This window comes from Lissotriton helveticus, chromosome 2_1 (assembly GCF_964261635.1).
Source record: "Lissotriton helveticus chromosome 2_1, aLisHel1.1, whole genome shotgun sequence".
Lineage (NCBI taxonomy): Eukaryota > Metazoa > Chordata > Amphibia > Caudata > Salamandridae > Lissotriton > Lissotriton helveticus.
The window spans coordinates 1426746037-1426773689 of record NC_136059.1 but is presented as its reverse complement, the minus strand read 5'-3'; the positions used below and the strand labels follow the sequence as shown (position 1 = coordinate 1426773689).

At 47.4% G+C, this 27653-nt stretch overlaps 1 protein-coding gene across 2 annotated transcripts in view; it reads left to right on the top strand.

Annotated features, from left to right (window-relative positions):
* Nucleotides 1-27653, top strand: part of ERCC3 (ERCC excision repair 3, TFIIH core complex helicase subunit) — a 2074468-nt gene that overhangs the window by 824842 nt on the left and 1221973 nt on the right. For both annotated transcript variants that reach the window (XM_078676352.1, XM_078676351.1), the window contains exon 6: nt 6818-6953. In XM_078676352.1, the coding sequence (XP_078532478.1) occupies nt 6818-6953 (136 nt within the window). The remainder of the gene's footprint in view (nt 1-6817; nt 6954-27653) is intronic.

Sequence of the window (27653 nt, the reverse complement as noted above, 5' to 3'; positions counted from 1 at the left end):
AGAGCTTAAATGGACTGAAACATGTAGATTTCTGCTCATGGGTTCTGATTGCAAATAACACCAGGGAAAGCTTGCAGTCTCAGTCTTTCCCCGTTTCGGCAATGCACTTTCTCAAGAGAGTTTTTATGGTTCGGTTATATCTCTCCACCGAACCGTCTGTCTGGGGGTGATACACCGCCGACCGTATCTGACGTACCCCAAGAAGAGAGCAAATTTATTTCATTAAGCGTGACATGAAGGGGGTCCCCTGGTCAGTCAAGAGCTCAGATGGAAACCCGACCCTTGAAAAGAAAGAGACCATAGCTTGAGCAACGGAAAGAGCGGTTGTGCTTCTTAACCCCTACCGCGCTACCGCGTTTTCCCGCTGTGCGCTGAAATTTCAAAAATGCGCTGTTTATGACAAAGCCAGCTCGTCATCCACGTAGCGCAGGTAACGCCCATGACGAGCTGGCTTTGTCATTAGCGCTGAAGGGGTTAACTGTATTGCCTCGGGATAACGGTTGGCGTAATCCACCAGGACGAGTATGTATTGGTGGCCCCTAGCTGAAGGCAAAAGGGGTCCCACAAGATCCATTCCCTCCCGCCTGAATGGGATATCTATGATGGGTAAAGGACGTAATGGTGCCTTTTTATCAGTGGAAGGTTTGACCAACTGACATCTGCTGCAGGAGGAACAAAACCAGGCTACTTTCTTATATATTCCTGGCCAGTAGAACTTCTCTAACATATACCGTAAGGTATGGTCCTGTCCGTAATGTCCCCGTCCCCCCGTCTGACTATGAGCCAGATGTAAGGCTTGTTGACGAAACGCCATGGGTACAAGGAGTTGTATCTTCTTATGACCGGGATCCCCACTTACTCTGTACAAGAGACCATTTCTCACGCAAAAATATGGGCCTACCTTGTGGGGTCTTCTTCTTGTTCTTGGTCCCACGCGTTTCTCAAGGTGCTGTCATCCCATTGCGCTGTTTTAAAACTTCGGGCTGGCCTACTGCTATTCTCTGAGGAAGAAAGAAGACAAGTGATGGGGGAGGACAAGGTTGACGCAAACGCTGCATGTTCTCTTCTCTTTTCTGATCTTGTCTTTGGGATTTTTGTCTGTCGGTGTTATTTCCACAGTGGAGTAGGGGGCGTCCTGTAACCACTCTATTTCACAGCCTTTCCTGGCAATACCTGCTAAATATTCCTCAAACCGGGGTAAATCTGTTCCTAGGAGCACTTTCTCTGGGAGACCTGGTACTACCCCGACCTGACGTACTTGGAGGTCCCCTTCGATTTCTATCAGGACGTTTGCTACAGGGTATGGGCGTACGTTCCCATGAACACAAGATACCTGTAGTTGTGGTTCAGCCGAGATTTGGTTAATTGGAACCAGCTCTTGAGTTACTACAGTGTGATGGCACCCTGTGTCAAACAAGGCACTAACAAGCTGTTCATTGAGACAAATGTCCTTTCTGTACCGTGTTGGTTTATCCCCAGTAACTAATACCCTTCCCGGAGTGACCCCAACCTCCATGGGTTCCACCCCCTCACTTTTTATTGGGCAATTTCTGGCGATATGGCCCACTCTGAGCATTTGAAACACTGGGGTCCTAATCCTTTTATTTGTCCCGATAGTCGGCCTTCACTATGTCTGGGAACCGTTCTAGGGGGAGTTGGTGGGATACGAATAGCATGTGTCTTAAATATTGGGAACCTATGGGAGACCCATGCTAGGTCAACTGCTGCCTGCATGGTTAAGTGGGAGTGCTGTTTTACCCAGGTATGTGTGTTGGTGGGGAGGGCTTCTAGGTACTGCTCCAAATATATTCTCTCCGTAACCTCTTTCATAGATGACAGGGTGGGTTGTAACCTTCTCTCACCAAGGTCTCTAATCCTATAATACAGTGCCCTGGGTTATCACCGGTGACCCACCTTTCCTTATGAAATTTTGCCCTATAGTACTCAGTGTCATGTTCTAAGCGTTCTAGTATGGCTTTCTTAATCTCTGGGTATTGCGTAAGACCAGAAGGGTTGGCCGCTTGATATGCGGCCTGTAATTCGCCAGATAAGAGTGGAGCTATGTATTGGCCCCATCGTTTAGGGGGCCAAGTGGCTGTGGTTGCTACCCTCTCAAAATTAACGTAGAAGTAATCAGGATCATCCCCTTCCTGATATTTTTGTAGCACGGAGCTGGGAACATTTGGGTGGACCCGGGCTGTGGAAATTGCGCCAGTAAGGCATAGGATGGCTGAGTCTTGAATCTGCTGATTAGTGGTTAAGAGGGTGGCCTGCTCCTTCAAGGCGTTTTGAAACGCCTCTCTCTTTCTTTGCTTCTTGGTTTTGTTCCATGATCAATTGTAGGTGCCTCTGTCCCTCTGCCAGCTGGGTGACCATGGCCTCAATGGTGATGCGTTATGTCATGACTGTCTTTAATGACCTTATCCCACTTCTAGCGGTAATTGCAAACACAACAGTGATGGACAGAATGTGGATCAATGTCACACATTCACCCCAGTCCAAAGATCTGGGCCCAAATCCATCGTTTTTCCACTCCACACCACCCTGGGTTAGACAATGGCGATATGCAAATCAGCGCTGACCCAGTGCCCCATGGGAACAGTCCAGTCCGAACTACAAAAGCCATGTCCTTCCCAGAACGGAAACAAGCATCCGAGGACCGGCCCGGTTTCGAGGTAACACCTCTCATCAGCCCGGCTAGCTTGATTCCAGTGGTGTGGAGTGCCTGGGACTCACGTCTGAGCATCCCCAGTACACTTAGAGCGGTAATTGCAAACACAACAGTGATGGACAGAATGTGGATCAATGTCACACATTCACCCCAGTCCAAAGATCTGGGCCCAAAATCCATCGTTTTTCCACTCCACACCACCCTGGGTTAGACAATGGCGATATGCAAATCAGCGCTGACCCTGTGCCCCATGGGAACAGTCCAGTCCGAACTACAAAAGCCATGTCCTTCCCAGAACGGAAACAAGCATCCGAGGACCGGCCCGGTTTCGAGGTAACACCTCATCAGCCCGGCTAGCTTGATTCCAGTGGTGTGGAGTGCCTGGGACTCACGTCTGAGCATCCCCAGTACACTTAGAGTGGTAATTGCAAACACAACAGTGATGGGCAGAATGTGGATCAATGTCACACATTCACCCCAGTCCAAAGATCTGGGCCCAAATCCATCGTTTTTCCACTCCACACCACCCTGGGTTAGACAATGGCGATATGCAAATCAGCGCTGACCCTGTGCCCCATGGGAACAGTCCAGTCCGAACTACAAAAGCCATGTCCTTCCCAGAACTGAAACAAGCATCCGAGGACCGGCCCGGTTTCGAGGTAACACCTCTCATCAGCCCGGCTAGCTTGATTCCAGTGGTGTGGAGTGCCTGGGACTCACGTCTGAGCATCCCCAGTACACTTAGAGCGGTAATTGCAAACACAACAGTGATGGACAGAATGTGGATCAATGTCACACATTCACCCCAGTCCAAAGATCTGGGCCCAAATCCATCGTTTTTCCACTCCACACCACCCTGGGTTAGACAATGGCGATATGCAAATCAGCGCTGACCCTGTGCCCCATGGGAACAGTCCAGTCCGAACTACAAAAGCCATGTCCTTCCCAGAACGGAAACAAGCATCCGAGGACCGGCCCGGTTTCGAGGTAACACCTCTCATCAGCCCGGCTAGCTTGATTCCAGTGGTGTGGAGTGCCTGGGACTCACGTCTGAGCATCCCCAGTACACTTAGAGCGGTAATTGCAAACACAACAGTGATGGACAGAATGTGGATCAATGTCACACATTCACCCCAGTACAAAGATCTGGGCCCAAATCCATCGTTTTTCCACTCCACACCACCCTGGGTTAGACAATGGCGATATGCAAATCAGCGCTGACCCTGTGCCCCATGGGAACAGTCCAGTCCGAACTACAAAAGCCATGTCCTTCCCAGAACGGAAACAAGCATCCGAGGACCGGCCCGGTTTCGAGGTAACACCTCATCAGCCCGGCTAGCTTGATTCCAGTGGTGTGGAGTGCCTGGGACTCACGCCTGAGCATCCCCAGTACACTTAGAGCGGTAATTGCAAACACAACAGTGATGGACAGAATGTGGATCAATGTCACACATTCACCCCAGTCCAAAGATCTGGGCCCAAATCCATCGTTTTTCCACTCCACACCACCCTGGGTTAGACAATGGCGATATGCAAATCAGCGCTGACCCTGTGCCCCATGGGAACAGTCCAGTCCGAACTACAAAAGCCATGTCCTTCCCAGAACGGAAACAAGCATCCGAGGACTGGCCCGGTTTCGAGGTAACACCTCTCATCAGCCCGGCTAGCTTGATTCCAGTGGTGTGGAGTGCCTGGGACTCACGTCTGAGCATCCCCAGTACACTTAGAGCGGTAATTGCAAACACAACCGGGCCGGTCCTCGGATGCTTGTTTCCGTTCTGGGAAGGACATGGCTTTTGTAGTTCGGACTGGACTGTTCCCATGGGGCACAGGGTCAGCGCTGATTTGCATATCGCCATTGTCTAACCCAGGGTGGTGTGGAGTGGAAAAACGATGGATTTGGGCCCAGATCTTTGGACTGGGGTGAATGTGTGACATTGATCCACATTCTGTCCATCACTGTTGTGTTTGCACTTATCCCACTTCTGACACCACTGTGGTCACCTAGCTAGGCAGAACACTTTAGACAGGAGTGTGGGATGAAATGGATTTTATTGGGTGTACAGAGACCAATATGTCCAGGAGGGCCACAACAAACGAAAAGGAGGAACAACAAACAAATGGTTGGGAGGCTTCCCTATGGTTTCATCCATTCACTGTCTGAAGGGTCTTGATTAGCTGCTGGGGCCTGGGCGCTGACGTGGTAGTTTCCTGGTGGTCTTTGCCAAGTCCACTGGAGAAAGGGAACAGGGGGTTGTACAGCCCTCGGGGGGGGGGAGTGTAAGTACTGTTTTTCGACTTTAGTCTGGCTGGGGCCCTGCTATCCAGGACCGCAGCCTAGCTGCTTCCTCTCTTTCCTGTAATAATTTTCCTCTCTCTTTCCGGTCCAGGAAAGACATGGCTGAGACTGGGATAAAGCACTAGTTTATCCTAGAGAGCTGGTGATTCAGGCAAGCTTTAGACTGATCCTACTTTGAGATACTTCATATAATACCTCACCGTTGATTCAGAACCTCACACCAGTGACCTGGTTTACAGTACAGTGCTTTTTGGAAGAATTTGTCTGTGAACAAAAGTATGCTTTGTATCATTCCATTCCAGTAGCCATTTCACATATTACATAAGTTGCGTTTGAAGATAGAATTATAAAGTTTTTTGTCCATGCTGAATAAAATTAACATGAATTAGAAATAGGCTGCCTTTCTCTTTTGTGAGCGTAACTATAATCATAGCATATATATGCAGCAACACAGTGTCTACCTTTTACATGCTTGAAACAACACAAGCAAGCACCCCCCTTTCTGCTTCCTTTCTGCATCCCCTCCATCTGGTCAACTTCTTTTCACATGCTTCTTTCTCCCTTACTACCTGCTTTGTGCACCAAAAAAAGGGGACTAACATTCATGAAGAATGGGTAAGATTTTACTACCTAAATCTCCACTCATGTACTCAATCCACTCTCCTACATTTTTTAATACAGTACTTCTGTAATTGTATCAAGAGTTACTGTACAAAAATACATTCATGTGTGAGGCTGGTGCAAGACTTCACTGGGTTATATGGGTTTAGTTATGCAGGCGAGTTACGCAGTAAGTGGGGCTCCACTGAAGCATGTGTGCCATGATGATGATATAGAGGTACTGAAGTGTATACAGAGCTATGTCGAGGAATGAGTGAGACTTCAATTATGTGTGACGTTATTAAAGGGTAAACCTAACTGAATAGTGTGGGTTGAGCCAGACTCTGAGGATGAGTATGTGTCTCGATGGTAAGAAGTGACTTCCCCAGTTTACATGGAAAATACAAAAATGATATGTGGAATACCTGAATGAATCTGTGTCTTCGGGCTGCATTGTCTATTGTTTTTGCCCACCATGCCACCGCATACAGGAACATACCATATGCAAATCATCCTATATCCTCCTCCAATAGGAGTGGTCCATTCTTAATTGCCCAGCCAGGGCCCTCTTGAACAGGAACACAAGCAACCTCAGACATATTTTGGGCTGGCTAAGCATTGTCTGTATAGTATAGCTTCTTCCGTGGCACAGTGAGAAGAAGAGAAATGTCTGAGCATACCCGTTGACCTTAGGGCATTGTACTTAGGAAAACAAAAAGTGAAGACAGTAAATATTACATTGTACTCAACCACTGGTAATTATTCGGGGCAGGGTTCCTGTCTAGAGTTGTAAAGTGGGTCAAAATAGATTGACTGGAATGCTGCATTTCATATACCACAGCTCTCTAAGGCCATAGTTCTGGCAAGGTTATCACTTCATCATTCATAGATTTACAGTGTCTGACTCACTCCCTCACATATAGGTCTACCACACCACACATATCTCCATACATCTAACTTCTTATATGCATCATTACGTCTAATGTCACACATTGAGTGACTGCTAGAGACAAAGGAGAGTTAAAGAGGGGAATGTATTAACACCCCTCTTGCACATCTCCGTTCACGTTCACGTTCTCAAACTTCGGTTCACATACTCCCCAGGGCCGGTTGGCAGCACACGTTACTGCAGCTACATTGCCAACAGGCTATTTAAGTGGCAAATGTGTTCTAAACAAATGCACATAAAAATACAATCCAGGCGAATGCTCTGTGCAAGTTATTAAAATGGTTATCTTCTATCACAGATATTTTGTGGAAAGTGCACATCCAGAGGTTATTCAGCAGCTTCTCCAAGATAAAACAATTAAAGAATGTCGACTCAGAAACGCAGATGGTGAAGAAACAGACCTCATCATGGAGACCTTCACAAGTAAATCTGCAGTAAGTTTTGTTGCTAATTCTTGAACTTTTGTGTCAACTGTCTCCTTCCTTACCAAACCTTTCTTGTTTGTCCCAGCTCTGGCAAATTAGCGAGTCGGTTGGTTGTGTAAATGTATTTGTGTGATGTTAAGAAATCAGTTTTAGGTCGAGAACTCTTGTACATACTAAGTATATACTTCTCTGTGGCTTAAAGCCAACCCCCCTGCTTTTCATTTGTTTTTTTTCAGTGTCCTTTAAAAATCCTTGCTTGCTAGTGGTCAGTCCTGCCTCTTCGCTCCCCCCCCCCCCTTTTCTTCTCCGTTCCTCCCAAGGAGCAGGGACCAAGTACTGTATCTTTCAATTTGATTGTTTCTCTGTTCTCTGGGGAGCTATTTTTTTTTAATTTCTTTCCAGCTCGTGTTACACTGTGGGTGGATGTATGTTAAGCTCCGATGTCAGGCAGGCTCTGATTGGCCCATTGTCAGGCACGTAGTGCAAAAACCCCGTAAGAGCACCAAGTTCGGCATGCATGGCCAATTTAAAGGATACTTATGGCACTCACGAGTCGTCGTCCTTGTTGCACAAACCTCCTCCCTGCACTTCCCCACTGCTTTCCCAGAATGAGCGCTCACAAGAGGCGCTTTCTATTCCATAATATTCAGGCCACCCTGGGGCACCTACCAGGGAATATGCGCTGCCGAGCTGCCTTTGAGGCTATCTTGGGGATGCGGTGCAGGCGGGGGCTGGCGCTGCTCCTTGCCAGGCGCTGTTGCTTCTGTTGCCATCCCTCCCTTCACAAACCCAGGCATCATTTGCCCTCCACGCCTCCTCTGAGGACGCTGCTGGTGAGCATACATCGGAGCAACATTGGCGTCTGCGCAGGCTGTGCCCAGATCGTCTGATACCATAGATACTATAGACCACGATATTGGCATGCGCCACTGCTGTGACTGTCACTGCCAGGGAAGTCGATGACAAGCCGGCAAAGGAGGAGGAGGAGGGGAATAGCATGCGGGGAGGGGAGGGCTTGCTAGCTCTGCAGATTTGAGCTGAGCTGTGTTATTTTAACCACGATCCCCGTCTGCTTTCTCCCAACATCGCAGCACACATGCTATTTACTACCCTTGTGTCCACACTGCTACACCGTGCCGGTCTCTTTGCAGCTACCCTTTCTCCGCCCTGCTTTTCTGTAGCGAACACTAAAGCCTCACCAACTATTGCTCCTTTGCAGCCAGCGAGAGGCACCCAGTGCCTAACCCCCTCGTACACAGCTTTCCCTTTACAGGGCTAATCTACCCCGGCGACTCTTCCTGCCACCCTGCCCTCTCTTCTTGTAAGAAGCTAATTTTGCTTCAGCCTCCTATAATTTCTACTTAGCTGCCTTGTACCTCTCAGCTCATCTTACTCCTGACCCATTCTGTGTTTCACCCGGCCCCAGTCTGCCCACCCTGTCTTTCACTACCTCTCCTGCAGTTAAATTCTTCCCCGGTCTTCTGTCCCACGATGTTAAACTGACACTTGCTCTACCGAGCTAATGGTAGTGTAGACCTGATTGGGAAGTTGGTAATGAGAAACAGGAAAATACTATTATATATTAGCTATGCATGGAAAACCTTGGGGTACTGCTCACCAACCTGATCACAAACCACCAATAAAAAACATGACGAGCTGTGTTCACATGAAAACAGCTTGAAATACTTTTTTTATTATAGAGTAAGCTCTTGTCATTTTATCTAAATAAAGCGCTCAACTAATGCCCACTTCATTTTTTCAGCACAGAGCCAAACACGAGAAAGCCCAGTCTGGATTTTTTTCTTTTTCTGTCTTGGACTATTATCGTGTCTGACGTCTATTCATATTTTTACATGTCGCTTCAAATTGAGCAAAGTGCTTTCTTCATGCATGTCATTGCTCAGACCTATCACGGGTTACATTTTAAATACAAAAGCCTTGCAACGTGATGCCAAAAAAGGACTTTAAATTGGTCGACTTTCTAAAACCGCATTATGTTAATTCCAATTGCTGCACTTCACTGATGTAAGAGTTTATTCGGTGAAGAATCATTTTAAAGCAGTAGCATAGATTTAGGCTGCTACAACATGCATCACTGGCCATATTGTTTATTATTTGTTCACGTATAGAGCAGAATCCTGGAAATATGCTTTAAACTTTACTAGTAACAATTTAAAGGTGGTACCTCCTCTAAAATTTGTTAACATTTTTTAGTTGCCTAATAACAGTTGGGACCTCTGCTGTGCAAGGCAAGGAGCACCAGGACTGCAGTCTGTTGGCCAGACCCAATCTCTGTGCCAGGACCTCTGTGATCAGGGCATGGGTGCTGATATGGCTGCCATTGTTTTTCATCTGCCAACCTCAAGCCCACCATGCCACATAATTTCAATCTGTATAATTTCACTCAGCGCCACACAGTTCCGCACCACACAATTCAACTCCACACATTTCCATTACACACCACATAATACAGCAACACAACATATGTTTAACTCAACACAATTACACAACATACCACATACATCTAATCCACACAATTCCACATCATGCCACAAAAATCACAGGACAACACAGAAGTAAACTCCACTTAATACCACTTCACAACCGAAATAAAAATGAACATAATTGCACTCCACACTCCATACCACATTATTACTATCCACATAATTCCACTGCACACCATACCATATACTTCCACTACACAAATCCACTCTGCACCATACTATTCAGGCCACACAATTCCAATGCAACCCACATACATCCACTCCCCACCACATACATCCACTCCCCACCACATACATCCACTCCCCTCCAAATACATCCACTCCCCTCCACATGGGTAAAAGACAATGTCATTTACAATGCTAATAGCTCTCACTCTTGCAAAAGCGGGACCTATTGGCTTTACCAATGCTTGCTATAATTGTCTTCCATTTGACTGATATGGAGTCTTGATGAATAATATTGCTCTTGTTATAAAAGCAATGGTTATATTATGCCTACCTTATTTTTCCTTCTTAACATTTTGCTCTTAACTTTCTGTTAGTACATCTCGACTTTCAAAGTTTTATTTATCAATGTTCACTTTATTTTCAAATGCACCCATGATCCTCCTGTACTTGGACAATCCTCCATTGTCCACCTAGTAGCAAGTGGTTTAGAAACGTTCATATTATCAAACTCTACTTCCTTTTCCAAAGTTAGTAAAACTAAGCCTACTTTTTACCCTTATGAGGCATATTCCCTCATCTTCCAGACGTTTAGATAGTTGATTGTGTGCAAAAATCTGTATAATAGTAAATCAACCTAGAAATATTAACTCTATTGGTGCTTTCCATCAGATTCCTTTAGTTACTCACAGGTGCCACTTTGGATCTGGAAATGTTTTCGAGGTAATACATTCTCAATGGAGTTAAGTGGTGTTGCTCAATTTTCTTGTGAATCCAGAAGGCTCCACAGTTGATGTCATAGAACTATATATTGCACCAAATGTGCTAAAGATGTCGATTCTGTATTATTCCGTGCTCTTATATGGCTCTGGAACAGGTGTTCGTCTGATTTTTTTTTTTGGAAGGGGGGCACATTGTTGTCTTTGTTTGAAGATTTAAGTTTCTCCCAAGTCAGTAGGTGACTTCTAATTGCAGATTTCTCATTTTGTGCATTCCGCCATCCACCAGACTGAATGCTAAGATTTTTTAATAACAATTCCCCGGGCATCGGTAGGTAGCATCCTGAAGCTCTGCGTCTGATCAGTCGTGCACCCGATATGACATTGGGGACACTATATCTGTCCCACCACCATGTGTGGACATCCGTTCCTTACTTCCTGCTTCTTCCAACGTTGACCCAGAGCTCCATCTATCCTGTTATTTTGACAGTGATTTTACTTTAAAAATGTGTTCAATCTCAGTTTACTCGAATCAGTCTGCTTTGGCCTCTAATCTGTGGGTCATGTTGGTTATGATGCCTTTGACATGTGTGAAGGTGAAATTAAATGATAAGTTAACCCAGTTAAGCGTTGAGGCACGTCAAAGATGTCATAACTAATGTTCTTCTTACACAGGACATTCTGGAAGGGAAGGAGGCAGTCACACCAATATTTACACAAGAATAGGCTTCCACAGATATGAAAGATCACAGGTAATAAGAGGATTAAGAGGTTTGAGTAGCTTTTTGGCACATAATTAGATGATCTAGAGTGTATTCAGCCATGTCAGCCTAATATGATGGTGATGCTGAGAACTTGCTGTCACCGCCTTCTATGAATGAATGCTTGTATTTGAATTTGCCAAAAGCAATCTGTTTTGACAACTCTCTTCAGAGTCTGCTGTTTCCAAGGGGCCATTATAATCTGAGCAGTCTTTTTCTATGATTATTAAGAAAGCAGTTGAAGCTTTGGATATTCTTCATGTGGAGCATCAAAAGTCAATGTTTATACAACCTCTTGTCTGAAAAGCAAGTGGTTGATCCATTGTTGCTACTTAATGAGGCTTCAGCCGATAATGTGAAGTCAGTTTGGGTAGAGACCTCAATCTGTACTGGCAGTTGTGGGCCTGACATGAGAGAAGCATATGTCTTTGCTGAATGAACCTTCATTTTTAGGTCGAGCCTAGTGCAGCACGCATGCGCTGCTCTAGGAGATGAACTTTAGAAATCGGCCTGCACTTTTCAAGCACTCATGCTTGTGGTGGCATCCACCTTGCGGGAGCGAGCAGCGGCGCGCAGGGGCCATCTGTTTGTAATTAATGTGGCCGCGCGCTTCTTTATTTCTTTACTTTCCCTTCCACTGCCTGACTCGCCCTCCCTTGTCAACCGATTCCTTTTAAACAACTTTGTGGCTCTTTGATCCCTTGCAATTACTGTGCTACATATCGAGCAGCTGCACTAAAAATAATCGTATTTTGTCAAAAGTATCTGTTAGCATGTATTTTAGTAGAATACATTAAAACGGGCTGCTCTCTACATACACCATATAAACAAGAGCTCTCTCCTAGCAATACAGGTTGTTGTTCAGAGATACCCAAAAAGCTCAGACTCAGGAGTGGACTGACTTTGTTGATTGTGCCACTAAGGCTTTGGAAGGTTGGTTGCTGGGAAGTAAAGGCTCAGACTATACAGGAATTTACAATCTTTTAATGAGAGAACAGATCCTTAATAATTGCCAGAACCAGTTGTTGCATCAACACCTGATTGACTCAGATCTGACCTCTCCCCAAGAATTGGGAAAGAAGGCAGACAAATGGGTCAGAACCAGGGTTAAGCAGAAAAACCAGAACCAAGGAGGCGATCAAAAGAAGGCAGACCAGAAGGGTGGAGATAAGAAAGAAAAAGACCAGAAGTCTTCTTCAGGCCCCAAAAATAATTCTAATAAGGAGGGTGGTTCCCAGAATGGAAACATGAAGAATGATGGCCCAAAGAAACCTTGGTGCAATACCTGTAAATCAGTTTCACACTGGGGTAGTGAATGCACTAAGAAAAATCCAGTCCCTACCACTGCAGCCCCTAGTACAGTCAGCAGTGGTGGTACACAACCCAAGGGTATAGTGGGGTTGACCCTGGGTACTGAGATGGAGTCTGGCCTAGTCAGAATCCCTACTCAGGCAGTTCTGCTCTATGATGTGGACATGACTATGTCCACTACTATCAGTCCCAATACTTTGGGCAAGTATAGGCAGACGCCTTTGATCAATGAGAAACTGGCTCAGGCCTACAGGGACACATGTGCCAGTGTCACTATGGTGACACCTAACTTTGTGGACCCTGAACAAATTGTACTAGGTGAGAACTACCTAGTGACCAATGCTAGCAATGCTACTACTACACATAGTGGAAGAGGAAGAGCAAGAGGGTTAAGGCAGAGCCTTCCCACTTGCCCCAGGTTGAGGATCAGCCCTCTCATGAGGATGATTCTGTGATCCAAGAGGAGGCTGTCCTGGAAGAACTTGAACATTATCATTCATTCGTTCATTCGATAAACTTTATTTCGGTTAGTTTTAACCATAAAAGTACATAAAATATACATGTTCACTTTTCCACACTTCATTTGTAGATATAATAATTAAAATACATCATATGCAGTCGGAGGGGCGAAGACAAATTGTTAAGACATTAAAAATTTTAAATAATTTGAGGTTCTTTTTAAAAAAAAATTTAAAATAGCATTAGTTGATCCAAAGTAATTGTCAGGTCTCGGCCAATAAAAACATAGGGTGCCTTGTTATTTAAGTGATTTTCTTCGTATAGACCACATAGAAAACAGAAATATAGAGATAGCAAACACTATCAGAGGGTTCGTATCAGACTTCAGAATCCTAAAAAAGACTTGATAGTCCCTAATGCCCAGGTTATTGCATAGTTGTATTATCCACTTATATCTTTTCCAGTCAAGCTCATTGATGGTGCTGAGCTAATTGTCCTCCCGAGGCTAAAGTCCTTGACAGCACTGGACAATGTTTTCTTAGAGATAGATAAGGATGCGACCTCAGGATTTAGCCACAAATTTTCGTAACCAATTTGAGCAAGAGACTGTCTTACAAAACGTAGCCATGGAATTTTACCTGCTCCTGGGGAGGCTAGAACCACCTTTAGTTCTCTTTTGTAGCTTTCCAGCTCAGGGGTGCTCTACAGTCTCCTCCAATAAAGGGGGCGTGAAGCAATAACTTCGGCTATAGGCCTAATATTCAAGTCTAGCCTAAGTGGGACTAGAGGAGTGCTTCTGGGCAAGGTTAGGATTTGCCTAATGAAGTTGTTTTCTGTGATAGTTAGGTCAGTAGAGGGAACATGCCCCCAAAGTTCCGCCCCGTAAAGGGAAGAGGATCTTGCTTGAACTTTGAAGATTTCCAGTGGGGCACTTATAATTTTATTCGCAGTTTTTTTTTACTTTTAAAATTCCCCCAGTTGTCTGTATTAGTTTTAGATTTGCCTTGGCCGTTTGTGCTCCCCAACCCATTTTGTCGGTGAGAGTCAACCCTAGATATTCAAATGTTGGGACTCTTTCTAATGGTCTACCTTCCATCAAGGGGTGTGGACAGTTGATCGTATTGGCATTAAATACCATACACTTAGTCTAGTCTTGTCGATGTTGACTACTAAATTTCTAAGTTTGCAGAATTTAATAAACTGGTTTAAAACCCTCTGCATGCCCATTGGAGATTTTGAGAGAAGCAGAGTATCATCTGCAAACATTAATGCAGGAAACCTCAGCGAGGCTAATTTTGGGGAGTCAATATCTTTGATTGATTGTAGGTCTTCGATAAGCCCATTGAGAAAAAGGGAGAAGAGGGTGGGGGCAAGGACGCAGCCCTGCTTGACCCCTTTCTCAACCGGGAAGGGCCCTGTTAACTGACCGTACTTCCCATAGCGCACTCTGGCATAGGTGCCATCATGTAGATGTTTAAATTGATGGCATAGATAGGGTGGCACCCCCATTGATGATAGAATTGCCCAGAGTTGGTTGCGATCCACCATATCGAAGGCTGACTTTAGGTCCACAAACGTTAGATATAAACTTCCCCGGTACAGAATAATGTGCTTCCAATATAGGACTTGGAGCCGGAAGAGTTGATCGATGGTAGACGTTTTGGCCCTAAAGCCTGCCTGAAGGGGGGTCAGTATATTATTATCGTTTACCCACTCCTGTAAACGTTGTAAAAGTAGTCTCGCGTAGATTTTTTGGCTAGCATCGATAAGGCTAATAGGCCTATAATTTGATGGTTCTGACGGGGAACCCTTCTTAAAGATGGGAATGATCTCTGCCCCTAACCATGTGGCTGGCAAAGGTAGGCCCTGCAAAATTGCATTGTAGAGTAGTAACAGATAGGGGGCCCATACTACTGGTTCTTCTTTAAAGAGATCACCTGGGATCCTATCTAACCCAGGTGCTTTGTTTGATTGCAGAGAGTGTACTGCAATAAGAACCTCGTCCAAGGTAAAAAGTGGTATAGGGCAGTTAGGGTCCATATCCGTCAGAACGGTAGGGACTAAACTATTTGCTGTTGGGGGGTTAGAATATAACTCTTTAAAATATAAGGACCAGGATTCTTCAGGTATGTTTGGGTCAATTGAGGGTCCTGCCTTCTGGTTTCCCTGTGTGAACTAAATTCCAGAAGGACCGTGCATCTTTGGTCTCAAGTGCGATCCTGATGGCGTACCATCGATCTTCTTCCCACTCTTTTTTTGCATTAAAAATCATTAATTTATAAGCACGCCTAGCTTCAGTCACGGCGACCTTGTTTCAGTGCCATGAGTAGGCCCTGCTTAATTTCTTTACAACCCCCATTGAACCAGGGGTGTTTAGTAATAAAGGGTTGAGTTTCTGGGGACAGGGGGGGCCTCAAGGGCAGATCTGGGGCAGGCTCAGCTAACTTGCCCTTCTCTTGAACCCCTCAGACAGCAAGCTGCTGCTGGGAATGCTCAAGGTACCCATAGAGTGTATTGGGATGATGGGCTCCTTTATTCAGAGGCTAGAGACTCCAAGCCTGGTGCTACCAGGAGGTTGGTTATACCTCTGCAATTTAGGGGCTTCCTTCTCACCTTGGCCCATGATATTCCTTTAGCAGGACACTTAGGCCAGAACAAGACTTGGGACAGGCTTGTCCCTCACTTTCACTGGTCTCACATGTCAGAAGATACTAAGGAGTTTTGTCGCTCCTGTGACACCTGCCAAGCCAGTGGCAAGTCAGGTGGTACCACAAAGGCCCCCCTTATACCACTACCTGTGGTGGGGGTGCCCTTTGAGAGAGTTGGGATAGACATTGTTGGACCAATGGATCCCCAAACAGCATCTGGGCACAGATTTATCCTGGTGGTAGTGGATCATGCCACCAGGTACCCAGAGGCAATTCCCCTGAGGACCACAACAGCACCTGTTGTGGCAAGGGCCCTACTTGGAGTTTTCTCCAGAGTGGGCTTTCCAAAGGAGGTCCTTTCAGACAGATGTACCAACTTTATGTCTGGATACTTAAAAGCAATGTGGAAAGAGTGTGGAGTAAACTATAAGTTTACCACACCCTACCATCCACAGTGCAATGGGCTTGTTGAAAGGTTCAACAAGACCCTAAAGGGAATGATAAAAGGGTTACCTGAAAAGCTTAGGCGAAGGTGGAACATCCTTTTACCCTGCCTGATCTTTGCTTACAGAGAGGTCCCACAGAAGGGGGTTGGCTACAGCCCTTTTGAACTTTTGTTTGGCCACCCTGTAAAGGGTCCACTTTGTCTTGTGAAGGAAGGATGGGAGTTACCTCTCAAAAAACCTAAGCTTGATATTGTGGACTATGAACTTGGTCTCCGCTCCAGGATGGCTGAATACATGGAGAGAGCAACCAAAAACCTGGAGGCCAGCCAAGAATTACAGAAAGCTTTGCATGACCAAAAGGCTGTTCTGACTGAGTACCAGCCAGGGCAGAAGGTGTGGGTGTTGGAGCCAGTGGCCCCAGCAGCTCTCCAAGGCAAATGGTCTGGACCCACACCATATTGGAGAAGAAGGGAGAGGTCGCCTACTTGGTGGACCTTGGCACCCCTTGGAGCCCCCACAGGGTGCTCCATGGAACAGATTGAAGGCATATGTGGACAGGGCAGACATGGGTTTACTCATGGCTACAGATGGGGACCAGGAGGAAGAGAGTGACCCTCTCCCAGACCTTTTATCCCAAAACCCTGATGATGTTTCAGTGGATGGAGTAGCCTTGGCAGGCAGCCTCTCTGACCAGCAGCAATGGGACTGCAGACAAGTGTTGCAGGCTCATAGACATATGTTTTCTCTTACACCCAGTCAAACTAACTGGTGCACCCATGAGGTGGACACTGGTGACAGTCTGCCTGTGAATAATAAAATCTACAGGCAACCTGACCATGTCAGGGATTGTATAAAGGCTGAGGTGCAGAAAATGCTTGAACCTGCTTGAACCTGGAGTTATTGAGCCATCAGAGAGCCCATGGGCCAACCCAGTAGTCCTTGTGCCAAAACCCCATACCCAAGATGGAAAGCGAGAAATTAGGTTTTGTGTGGACTATAGAGGTCTCAATGCTGTCACTAGGACAGATGCTCATCCTATTCCAAGGGCAGATGAGCTCATAGATAAATTGGCTTCTGCCACATTTCTGACACATTTGACTTGACAGCTGGCTATTGGCAAATCAGGTTAGCTGGGGAGTCTAAAGCCAAAACAGCGTTCTCAACCCCCAGTGGACATTATCAGTTTGTGGTAATGCCCTTTGGTTTGAAGAATGCACCTGCCACTTTCCAAAGGTTGGTGAACCAAGTCCTTGCTGGGTTGGATGACTTTTGCGCAGCTTATCTAGATGATATTGTTGTCTTTAGTTCCACCTGGGAGGATCACCTGATCCACCTGAAGAAGGTTTTGGAGGCCCTGCAAAAGGCAGGTCTGACTATCAAGGCCACAAAGTGCCAGATAGGGCAGAGTAAGGTTGTGTACCTGGGCCACCTAGTAGGTGGGGGTTAGATTCAACCATTGGAGAGCCAGATCCAGGCCATACAGGACTGGGCTCCTCCAACTACCCAGACACAAGTCAGAGCCTTCTTGGGCCTGACTGGGTATTACAGGAAATTTGTAAAGAACTATGGGTCCATTGTGACACCATTAAATGATCTGACATCCTAGAAGATGCCAAAAAAGGTTCAGTGGACAGTTAGCTGTCAAAAGGCATTTGATGACCTGAAGAAGGCCATGTGCTCTGCACCTGTCCTGAAGAGTCCTGACTACTCCAAAGAGTTCATTGTCCAAACAGATGCTTCTGAGTTGGGGGTGGGAGCTGTGCTTTCACAACTTAATGTAGATGGTCAAGACCAGCCCATTGCTTTCATTAGTAGAAGGCTGACCCCTAGAGAGAAACGTTGGTCAGCCATTGAGAGGGAGGCCTTTGCTGTGGTTTGGGCCCTGAAGAAGTTGAGACCATACTTGTTTGGCACTCACTTCCTAATTCAGACAGACCATAAGCCCCTCTTGTGGCTAAATCAGATGAAGGGTGAAAATCCCAAACTGCTCAGGTGGTCCATTTCCCTACAGGGGATGGACTTTACAGTGGAGCACAGACCAGGGACTGACCATGGCAATGCAGATGGTCTCTCCAGGTATTTCCACTTAGAACATGAAGACTTATCTGGTCAAGGTTACGTTTAATGTCCCTGCGTTTGGGGGGGGGGGTTATGTAGGAGAGTAGGGTCTGCTATCCTATGGTCACCCCAATTTTTGCTTTTTGCTTCACTGGTTTTCAACATAATGTGGCTGTGGGCCTGCTAATCAGACCCACAGCCTGCTGTTCTCGCTCTAAATTCACAGACATGCACTATAGGTACATCACCAATTTGGTACTGGACACCTTATCAGCCCCTGTACAGTGTACTATAGGTACCCAGGACCTATATCTGGACACATATATGCCTATCAGTCACTCCTATAGCAGGACTTAACAATCCTGGAGGCACAGTGCTTGGTTTTATGTGAGGTGGTGCTCTGGCATGAGCTGAGCCTGTCTGCAGCTTTCGGAACCATTTCCTTATAGCTGTTCCAGGATATTGCCATACCATATACTCTTAAGTGCATTATAATCCTGGCGGTTATTGCTAACTTTGGTTTGGCTTTATCAAAACATGTTGTGTAAGGTGTCATACACTTTGGAATACTACCCCCCTCGCCAGTTCTGGCGACTGGGCTATCATTCCAACCTTCTAGAGGGAGAAGACATGTTACTTTACTTAAACGCGGTTAAATCTAACCAAAGCCCCCGCATCACAAAATGGATGCTGCTGCCACAGACACAAGTCTGACCTCCTGCTGCTGACCGAAACTTGGCAGGGGAGGCCTGGACAAAGGGTTTCCTTTCACAGGGAGGTGTCACACCACCCCAGACAGGAGATAGTGGATTGTAGCAGGGAGGGTTGAATGAAACTAGACACTGCCTGGGGCACACAATGTGTCCCATGCAAAATCCAGTCAAACCGGTTCTGGGGCACTCCAGCCCCAGCTCTGGCACGAAACTGGACAAAGGGAAAGGGGTGTAACCACCTCCTTCCCTGGTCCCACCCATAGGAGGGACTTAGCAGGTAATCCAGCCCCTTGATTTGGAATAAAGGTAGGAGCTGTGCCAATGCACATCAGATTATCCTGATTGAAACTTATGAAACGAAACTCTGGACCCTACGACATCCCACTCGACGTGGAAGACTGAAGAATCTCCCTTGTGGTCAAGGAGTGACCACCCTGAGCAAACAGGTACCATCCAGCTCCCAACGGTTTGCTTTGTTGCAGTTCCCGCCGGAACTCGAGCGACAGAGATCGACAAGACCCAGCGTTCCTGCCTTCCAACAGCCCGATCCACAGTCCCAGCGAATCTGAGACCCGCGGAGGCGACCTGAAGCGTGGGGCCGGCCATCTTGAAAAGACTGCGAGTGCTGACCGTGCAGCTCCCGAGGCACCCTCGAAGCTGTGCATTGGGGTCTGAGAAGCCCCAGCCCCGAGCAGCTTGTGCACCGAAGATCTCCCCTCCACACTCACAGAGTGCTGCGTGTGGCCCTTTTGCATTTTCCTGCTCGCCGCTTTGGTCCGGTCGCTTGCCCGTTGGCTAGTGGCCCCATTACCGACGAACCTTTGAAACTACTGTGCTAGTCTGGTGCTCCAGACTGGCCCTCGCTCCCCTGAAAAGGAGCAACCGCTCTGACCTTGCTGATCCGAGTAAGAAGCGATCTTCAAATCCTGCGTGGGTTGCATTTGCCAAGGCCTGTTAACTCCGATCCGGAAGCCGACACCGCCGACAGCGAGAGCCTTCGTGGGACAGCTCGTGATCCACTCCTGGACATCCTCGATGCCCCCAGAGTCCACGTGGCAGCGGAGACCAGCTTCACGACAACCGCCTGATTGCGCCCGACATTGGCTGGTTCCTTCCTAGTTCCATCCTGGTCACTGCTGAGTGACCCAGATTCTGTCCCCTCTGCTTTCAGGTACTCTACATCTTCGATCCACCCTTGGATCCAACCGGACTCTTCTCTCCTGGCCGCCTGCAGCATCTTCATCTCCAGGCTCCATAGAACTCCACGACGAAACCCGACACACTTTGGTACCTATGCACCCGCTTCCTGTGGGTGAGGTAACGATTGAACGCCGGTGCTCCTGTAGTTGTTTACACCTCTAGTGTCCTAGTTTTAAGTGGCTAAGTTCTAGTCCAGTCGGAAGACTTCTAAAACAGTAACTTTCTAACTTTTACGCACCATTGACTTTGCATTGGTGCATGCGTGTGCTTTTAGCGCTGCATCCCAATCCCGCGGGCTACTCCCGTCCTAACTGCTGTTAGTCTAGTGTAGTCCAAGCTATTCCCAAGGCCCTAGGCCTTACCACTGTTCGTAAAGTGATACTTATACCACTTTTTTGATATATGGTTTGAGTGGCCACCGGCCCTATCCATAAACGTGCAACTTTTGAATGTTTAATTGTGCTTTTGTTTAAACGCTTGTGCCCCTGCACTCATAAAGAGTACAGAGGATTATTCTAGTAATAAAAACATATATTTTTTATAATATATAACTTGTGTGGTGTCCTTTCATTTGATATTACAGGATTGCATATGGTAAAACAGCTGGCTTCACATGCCCTCTTGAGTTTAGCCTGAAGGCTGCTTAGTCCATGCTACCTCTAGGATAGCTTGTCTATAAGGTTGACTTTCAACCACCACCATAAGGGATTGTTTGGACTGATACAAGGTCCCCACAGAATTGTGGATATCATACATCAGGCCAACTGCTCACAATGACTTTCAACCGAGCTGGATTATTTAAAAACGCCTGAAGTTTCTTGTCCTGGAATGGTTTGATGAGTTGGCGTAAGCGCCACCTTCTCTCAACCGTTGTGTGTCAGAAATCAGGGCGTACAAAGTATGTTATTCGCCCACTGTTTTTTTTAGCCTCTGGTCTCGCTTTTTCCCAGATTGCCTGCCTTAAGAGAAAGTTGCCGAAATACACTAAAAGGGCCCTCGGATACGCCCCAGGTTTCGGTGTGTGTCTTAAAGTAAGGGGTACTCTGTGTGCTTGCTGCACTTCTAATTCCCAATTCCAGGTGGACAATTCAGGGAGGGAGTCCCGGAACAGCTGGATCACAAAGGAGCGAGCATCACCCCCTTCCACTCCTTCAGGAACTCCCAAAACCCTTAAGTTACATCGGCGTAAGCGATTTTCCATATCCTCGAGTTTTCACATCACATCCGAGAGCTCTACCTCATGGGCATGAATCTGTTCCCGGTTCGTGGCTGTCTCCGACTCATTTACACCCACTCTAGACTCAATCTCAGTCATTCGGTCACTGAAGGACCCAATTTTTCTCGAAAGTTTGCGCACCACACCTTGAACTTTTCGTAGCTCTGCGAGGGCCTTACGGCCTTCATGGGACGTCTCCTCCCTGTGTGCCGCTATAGCTAACAAGACGGTTTCAATAGTCGGTGGCAGCGTATCTTGAGAGGTATTGGGGTCCAAATGCTGAGCCAGACCTGGGGTTAAATCCTGAGTGCGTGTTGGGGCAGCTGATGCAAGGAGATTGCTTGTGGATGTATAGTCCCAAGCTAACTCAGCTGGATCTCGATGGCTCTTTCTGTGTTTTAGAACCGTTTTCTGGGCCTCTTTGGCGCTTGTTTCGTCATCACTGGAGTCACTCGGGGAGGACCCTGTATCGTTTGACCAACCTAATTCATCCGAGAAGGAATATAAGTCACTGGAATCCTTATCCTTGTCCTTATCCCTATCAGTGTCATCCTCACTAATAGTTTCAGATCCCATTTGGGCAGCTTGTGAGCCATCTAGGACTACAGTTTGCCCGGTTTGCGCTATTTGCGAGACTCCCGTCAGGGTTATGCTGTCTACTTGGGTTCCAGGAGTTCCAGGAATGCATATATCCAATTGCGGCTGATTACCTATAGGGGTATTGCCCTTAGGGATTGTACAGGGTGTATGGTTATTTTTACCAGACTTATCGGTTTGATTTTGTGCTCCCACCTCGCCTGTAGCGTCTTTACTTGGATTGATCCCACCATTCTGTAAGGTGCTCACCGTATGCTCTTGAATCGGCCCACTTGCATCCAGCCTGCCTTTGTCTGCCTCCGTATTTGCCTGCATGCTGTCCCCCGCGGAAGTTGAAACGGGCGTGAGTCGGGTTGCCGGCTGGCTCTTTCCGCTTTGACCCGGAAGAAGCTTCGCCAGAGTCTTGCGGAGCAACTCCACAATTGAGGGTACACTCTGGCTGCCCTTCCGGGTAGCACCTCCCTGGTTGGGAGCCTTACCTGGGGTCTTCTCAGCAGGTCCCGCTGCTGTAGTCGGTGGAAGTTCAGCCCCCCTCCCGGTCGGTTCTGCAGCGTTCGGAATGGCCAACCTCACCGCTCTTGCCTCTCTTGCCTTTGCAGCCGCCGCCGCTGCATTCTTTGGAGCCATGCCGTCACCGACGCTTGAAGCACCACTCTGCCCCTGAGTCCGAGCACCAGCCAGGTAGGTCTGGCAGCAGTTTCTGTGTTTGCGGCCAATATTACAAAAATATTGAATCACGGAGAGGCCGATTACTGCACCAAACGCCGCTACTTGACTTTTCGTTGAGAGCTTGTATTTCTTTGAGATCTCGTCCTCCAGCATTTTACTCGGTTTAATCGGTTTTTATGCAGGTTCAGCGCGTAGATCAACTTAATTTTCACATGTTCCACATATTCCAGATTCTTTGTCCTGAGCACTGGTCAGTCCGCACCACGGTCTCAAGCGACCGCCATCTTGCCTCCTCTCAGAATCTCTTCATGATTATGCTATAAAAACATTGCCATAGCCAATACGTCTCGCCTTTCAAAACATACAAGTATTTAGTTATGCAGCACCATCATCAAATATAAGCTTTATTCGATTTTAAAATAAAAATCATAAAAGCATCGACAATACAGGAATAAAAATAAAAATAAAAAAATAAATAAAAACCATAAACATTTCATTTCATAGACACAATACAAAACCATCATTCAACAATTATTGTGCAAGATTCAATTGCCATTAAAAGCTTAAGAGTTAGTCCTATGTAATGTGAGGGGAGCTTGGGTAAAAATCATACAGATCCCAAATGCGAATTGTGCCTTGTCTTTCTTTGGGGGTACAAACTCGTAAAAAGGGGGCAACATTGGTGTTTTTAAATTTAATTAGTACCAGATCCCCAGCAATGCATTTGGGCAGCGTCCCTAACCATCCCACCCTCCTGACACTCAAGATACCCCCGTCTAGCCCCGGCGGCAAGGGTCTATTCTTTTTTAGCCAATAGGTGGCCTTATTTAGCAGATCCTGCTGGGATTCGCATGTTCCCTGGGTGAGGGCAGGGACCCCAGAGAGGACAGACACATACGGGGCGGCCTCAGGGGGTAGGTTGATATGTGGCATTCTTGCCAAGGCGGATCTAGCCACTGTATGGGTTTTTGGTGCAGGTTTGACAAATACTTTGGGGCCTATTAGGGTAGGTGTGCATGATGGCTGTATTTGGGTGGCACCATTGCCAGATTTATGCATTTCGGGGGCGATGGTAGGGTTAGAGCGAACGCATGTGGCCGTAGTAGTAGCTGGAAGCGGGTGCTTTCTTATTACTGACTCAATATTGGTCAGCCTTTCCCCTAATTCATTCATTTTTGTAACCAAGGGAGAGATGGTAGCAACCAGCAGTTGCTCAATTTTGACCAATAAAGTCGTATTTAGAGACAAAAGAGGGTCCTCTAGTTTGTCCGCGGCCGGGTCCTCGATAAATGCTATTGGATTAGCAGGTGATGGTATAGCATTGGTGCACAGTATTTGTGTACTTATATTGTTCCCAAAGTTTGTTTCGATGTCATGCTTCCATCTATTGTAGGAACCCAGGGGCGCAGCATTTACTTGGTTGTAAGCTTTATCAGCGGGGCCATTTGCTTTAAGACAAAAAGAATCCACAGTTGGGGAGGTTATAGAATCAGGAACATACTTTGTACCACATAGGGCGTTGAGTCCTTCCCATATAGACATCGTGTTTGTAATAGATTAAAGAAATGCCAAACAAAGGTCAAATAATAATGAAGCACGATACCTCCCTCTGTGATGGTGAAAAGTGGGGTGGCCCGTCCCGGCCTCCTCAGGCCTCGGAGGGCCACAGAGGGCCCGCCCTTGTCCCGGGCTTAACCCGGCGCTCCCGCGCGCTCCCGCGACGCGGGACTGTAGGGTGAATTAGTAGCGCCTCCTGGCGCGGAAGTGTACTCTGGCGGCTTCCTGCCGCTATGGACGCCGGGATTAGTAGTCTCCCCCGCTCGGCGGCCGCTGCCCGGTGTCAGAGGCTGCTGCGGCGGGGGGAGACAGCTGGCAGGGTCCAAGAGTGACCGGGGGTTGAAGGCAGCCACCCCTTGCCTCGATGGTCCGGTAAGTCCGAGTCGCCCGCTCCCCCGAGACTGTAGGGTGAATTAGTAGCGCCTCCTGGCGCGGAAGTGTGCTCTGGCGGCTTCCTGCCGCTATGGACGCCGGGATTAGTAGTCTCCCCCGCTCAGCGCCCGGTGTCAGAGGCTGCTGCGGCGGGGGAGACAGCTGGCAGGGTCCAAGAGTGACCGGGGGTTGAAGGCAGCCACCCCTTGCCTCGATGGTCCGGTAAGTCCGAGTCGCCCGCTCTCCCGAGACTGAAGGGTGAATTAGTAGCGCCTCCTGGCGCGGAAGTGTGCTCTGGCGGCTTCCTGCCGCTATGGACGCCGGGATTAGTAGTCTCCCCCGCTCGGCGGCCGCTGCCCGGTGTCAGAGGCTGCTGCGGCGGGGGGAGACAGCTGGCAGGGTCCAAGAGTGACCGGGGGTTGAAGGCAGCCACCCCTTGCCTCGATGGTCCGATAAGTCCGAGTCGCCCGCTCCCCCGAGACTGTAGGGTGAATTAGTAGCGCCTCCTGGCGCGGAAGTGTGCTCTATGCAGCACAATATCCTTGGTGTAACAACATCAACTGTTGCATGGCTAAATACCGATAAGGTCCCAAAGGCAAGACCTATTGGCTATGCCAATGCTTGTTATCATTGCATCATACTCCTCAGTTTATTGCTGAGGCATCTCGCAAAATGAAACACAATATATTTCATTCAGTTGCTCCAGTTCAGTCGGGGAAATTGGACTTGAAAACTGGAAACCTTTAAGCCTTTTTGGTGGAAATTGTTTGCTTCCGGCACTTTGACTTTGAGGTTTTGAATGCTGACTGCAGGATGGGTTGGAGATTTCCATGTTCTATGGTTGTTGGGTTTGATGTCAATATTAAGTCTTTCTCCTCACAGGCTTTGAAACAAACAGTTTAACTTGACTGGATTGTGTTGATGTGGTGGTATGAGCAATGAGACCTAGTGCAGTGTTGCGGACACCTGCATGTATCCTGTAGCAGGGTTTCTCTGGAGATGTTCAACTCCAGTGTTCGGACAGGTCTTTTGCTGTACAGAGATTATTCACGGAGAAGACTGATAATTCATCAGAAAAATGTAGGTAAAGCAAAGGCTCCTAATTTGGACTTGGCTCTCCTGCTAGAAATTTCTAACCGTATTGGAAATTCTGTGTATGCAAGTACCAATTCAATGCACATGTTCTATTCACGCTTATGATAATGACTTCAAAGTCCTTACCTTGGAATATTCCCCAGGCGTCACACTGGATCCAAAGGTGTTTAAGTAGTCCCCTTCCACACCAGTAGGTGGTGTCACTTGGCTCCGTGTGGCATGTTCGGCTCTGGAAGTGACATGCGCGGCTCCTATATAGGCGCTACCCCAGCTTGCCGACCTCAGTTCCTACTTTTCAATGCCATCAGCGTGAATCCGGATCAAGGTTTCCTCATGAATTTTTTTTTTTTACTGGATTTTTACAACTTTTTATTGACATGTATACACCACTTTGACTTTTTTTTGGACCATGTCCCCTAAAAAATCGCCTCAACTGGTTTTAAGCATTATGGTGCCTGTCACAAGCAAAGGTCTGTGACAGCCCCGCCACCCCAACTTGGTGTGCCTTTGGTGCATGTAGCTGGACCATTACTTCAAGGCCTGCTCGAAGTGCAAGACTATAAACAACTTTGTGACCTCCACCGAGGGCTGGTCCAGTGGCGCCATTTCTGTTAGTGCCAACGCCCATCAGCAGCGACAACCCCATTGTGATTCTGGTCGTCGATACGGAGCTGGACTGCTGTCATAAGATGTCAGCACCTGCTCCAACAGGAACTGAGACCGTCTGAATTGGAGACTGAGCCTTATTTTTGTGAAAGAACCTGTAAAAAGCAAAAATTGAGAGGATCTGAAAATCTCTACAGTTATCTCGACCTCATAGAGTCCATGGCTGAAGATACGTGGTATGAGGAACTGGCTGATGCCAGTGGTCTGGATGCTTCACCAAGCAATGATCTCCTCTCTCCTCCCACATTAGCTATGGAGGAAGGAGCCTCCTTTGCGATGGTGGTCTAGAGAGCGGCTGAGGTCTTGGACTTGATGCTACCTACAGTAGACGTTTTTTAAAAACTAATGTTTTGGCAGAGGTGTTTCTACCCACGGTATCCTCCTCAGAACCCCTACTCCCTTTAATGAAGCCCTCACTGATGTCCTACTCGGGGACTGGGCCAAATCTTGCACAGGCACTCCTGTGCACAGGACCATCGCCCGCTCCCAGGAAGCCAGCCTTTTTTACCCAGCAGCCACACTCTGAGATCCTGGAGGGCCAGGCCTCTATCTCCAGGGTCAACCCTGGCCATTTCCCTATCACTCCACCGGATAGGGACTCCAATGGGCTGTATACATTTAGGAAGAGAATTTTTTTCTTCCACCAGCATTGCGTTCTGTCAACGCCACATGCTTATTGGGGCGATATTCACATACTTTGTGGGATTCTGTTGCACAAGAGCTGCCTGTGGTCTCAGAGGAGACCTGAGCCACACTGTCCCTAGCTTTTGCTGATGGTAGAGACGTAGCAAACGATGCGGATTAGATTTCACCGACTTGCTGGGTTTGGCATTGCTTTTGTGGTGGCACGTAGACATCACAGCTGGCTGAGGATAACTGACTTTTGTGGGATGTCCAGGCATCCGTTATGGACATGCCCTTGGACAGCACTTGCCTCTTTGGCGACAAGGTGGATTCTGCACTTGAGCACTTTAAAGATAGCAGGGCCACCACTAGGTAATTGGGGCTCACCAATGTCCCATGAGATCTGCAATCCACCTTCCACTCCTTCCGTGGATGGTGTGAGGATGTGCCTCCTTTGCATGGTTAACCCCCCACTTTTAGACTGGTTTTGATGTGGTTTCAAATATAGTGCAGAGGGTCGCTGCCAACCAGGTCCCCTGTGCTACAGCTCCTTTCCTAAAAGAACCCCCTAATCTGTACTTCTGCCCAATGTAAGTCCCTAGTAAATTGTACCCTTGGTACCTAGGGCCTAGGGGTTAAAGAGGGTCTTGTGGGACGCCCCTCACTGGGACCATGCCACTGCCCTTGCAGTCTGCATGCCCCTTTTAGGCATAAAATGACAGTCGACATGGAACCCTGGGTGCCATGCCAGCTACCACTGCCTGACAGCATAGGTACGTCACCCCTCTATCACGCCTCACAACTCTAAGGCAGGGTGCACTATACTACAGTTAAGGGCATATCTGCATGAGCAGATATGCCCCTACATTATTGGGCCCCATTTCCTAATATTGTAAGTGCCAGGGAAGCCACAGAGAGTTCATGGGCTG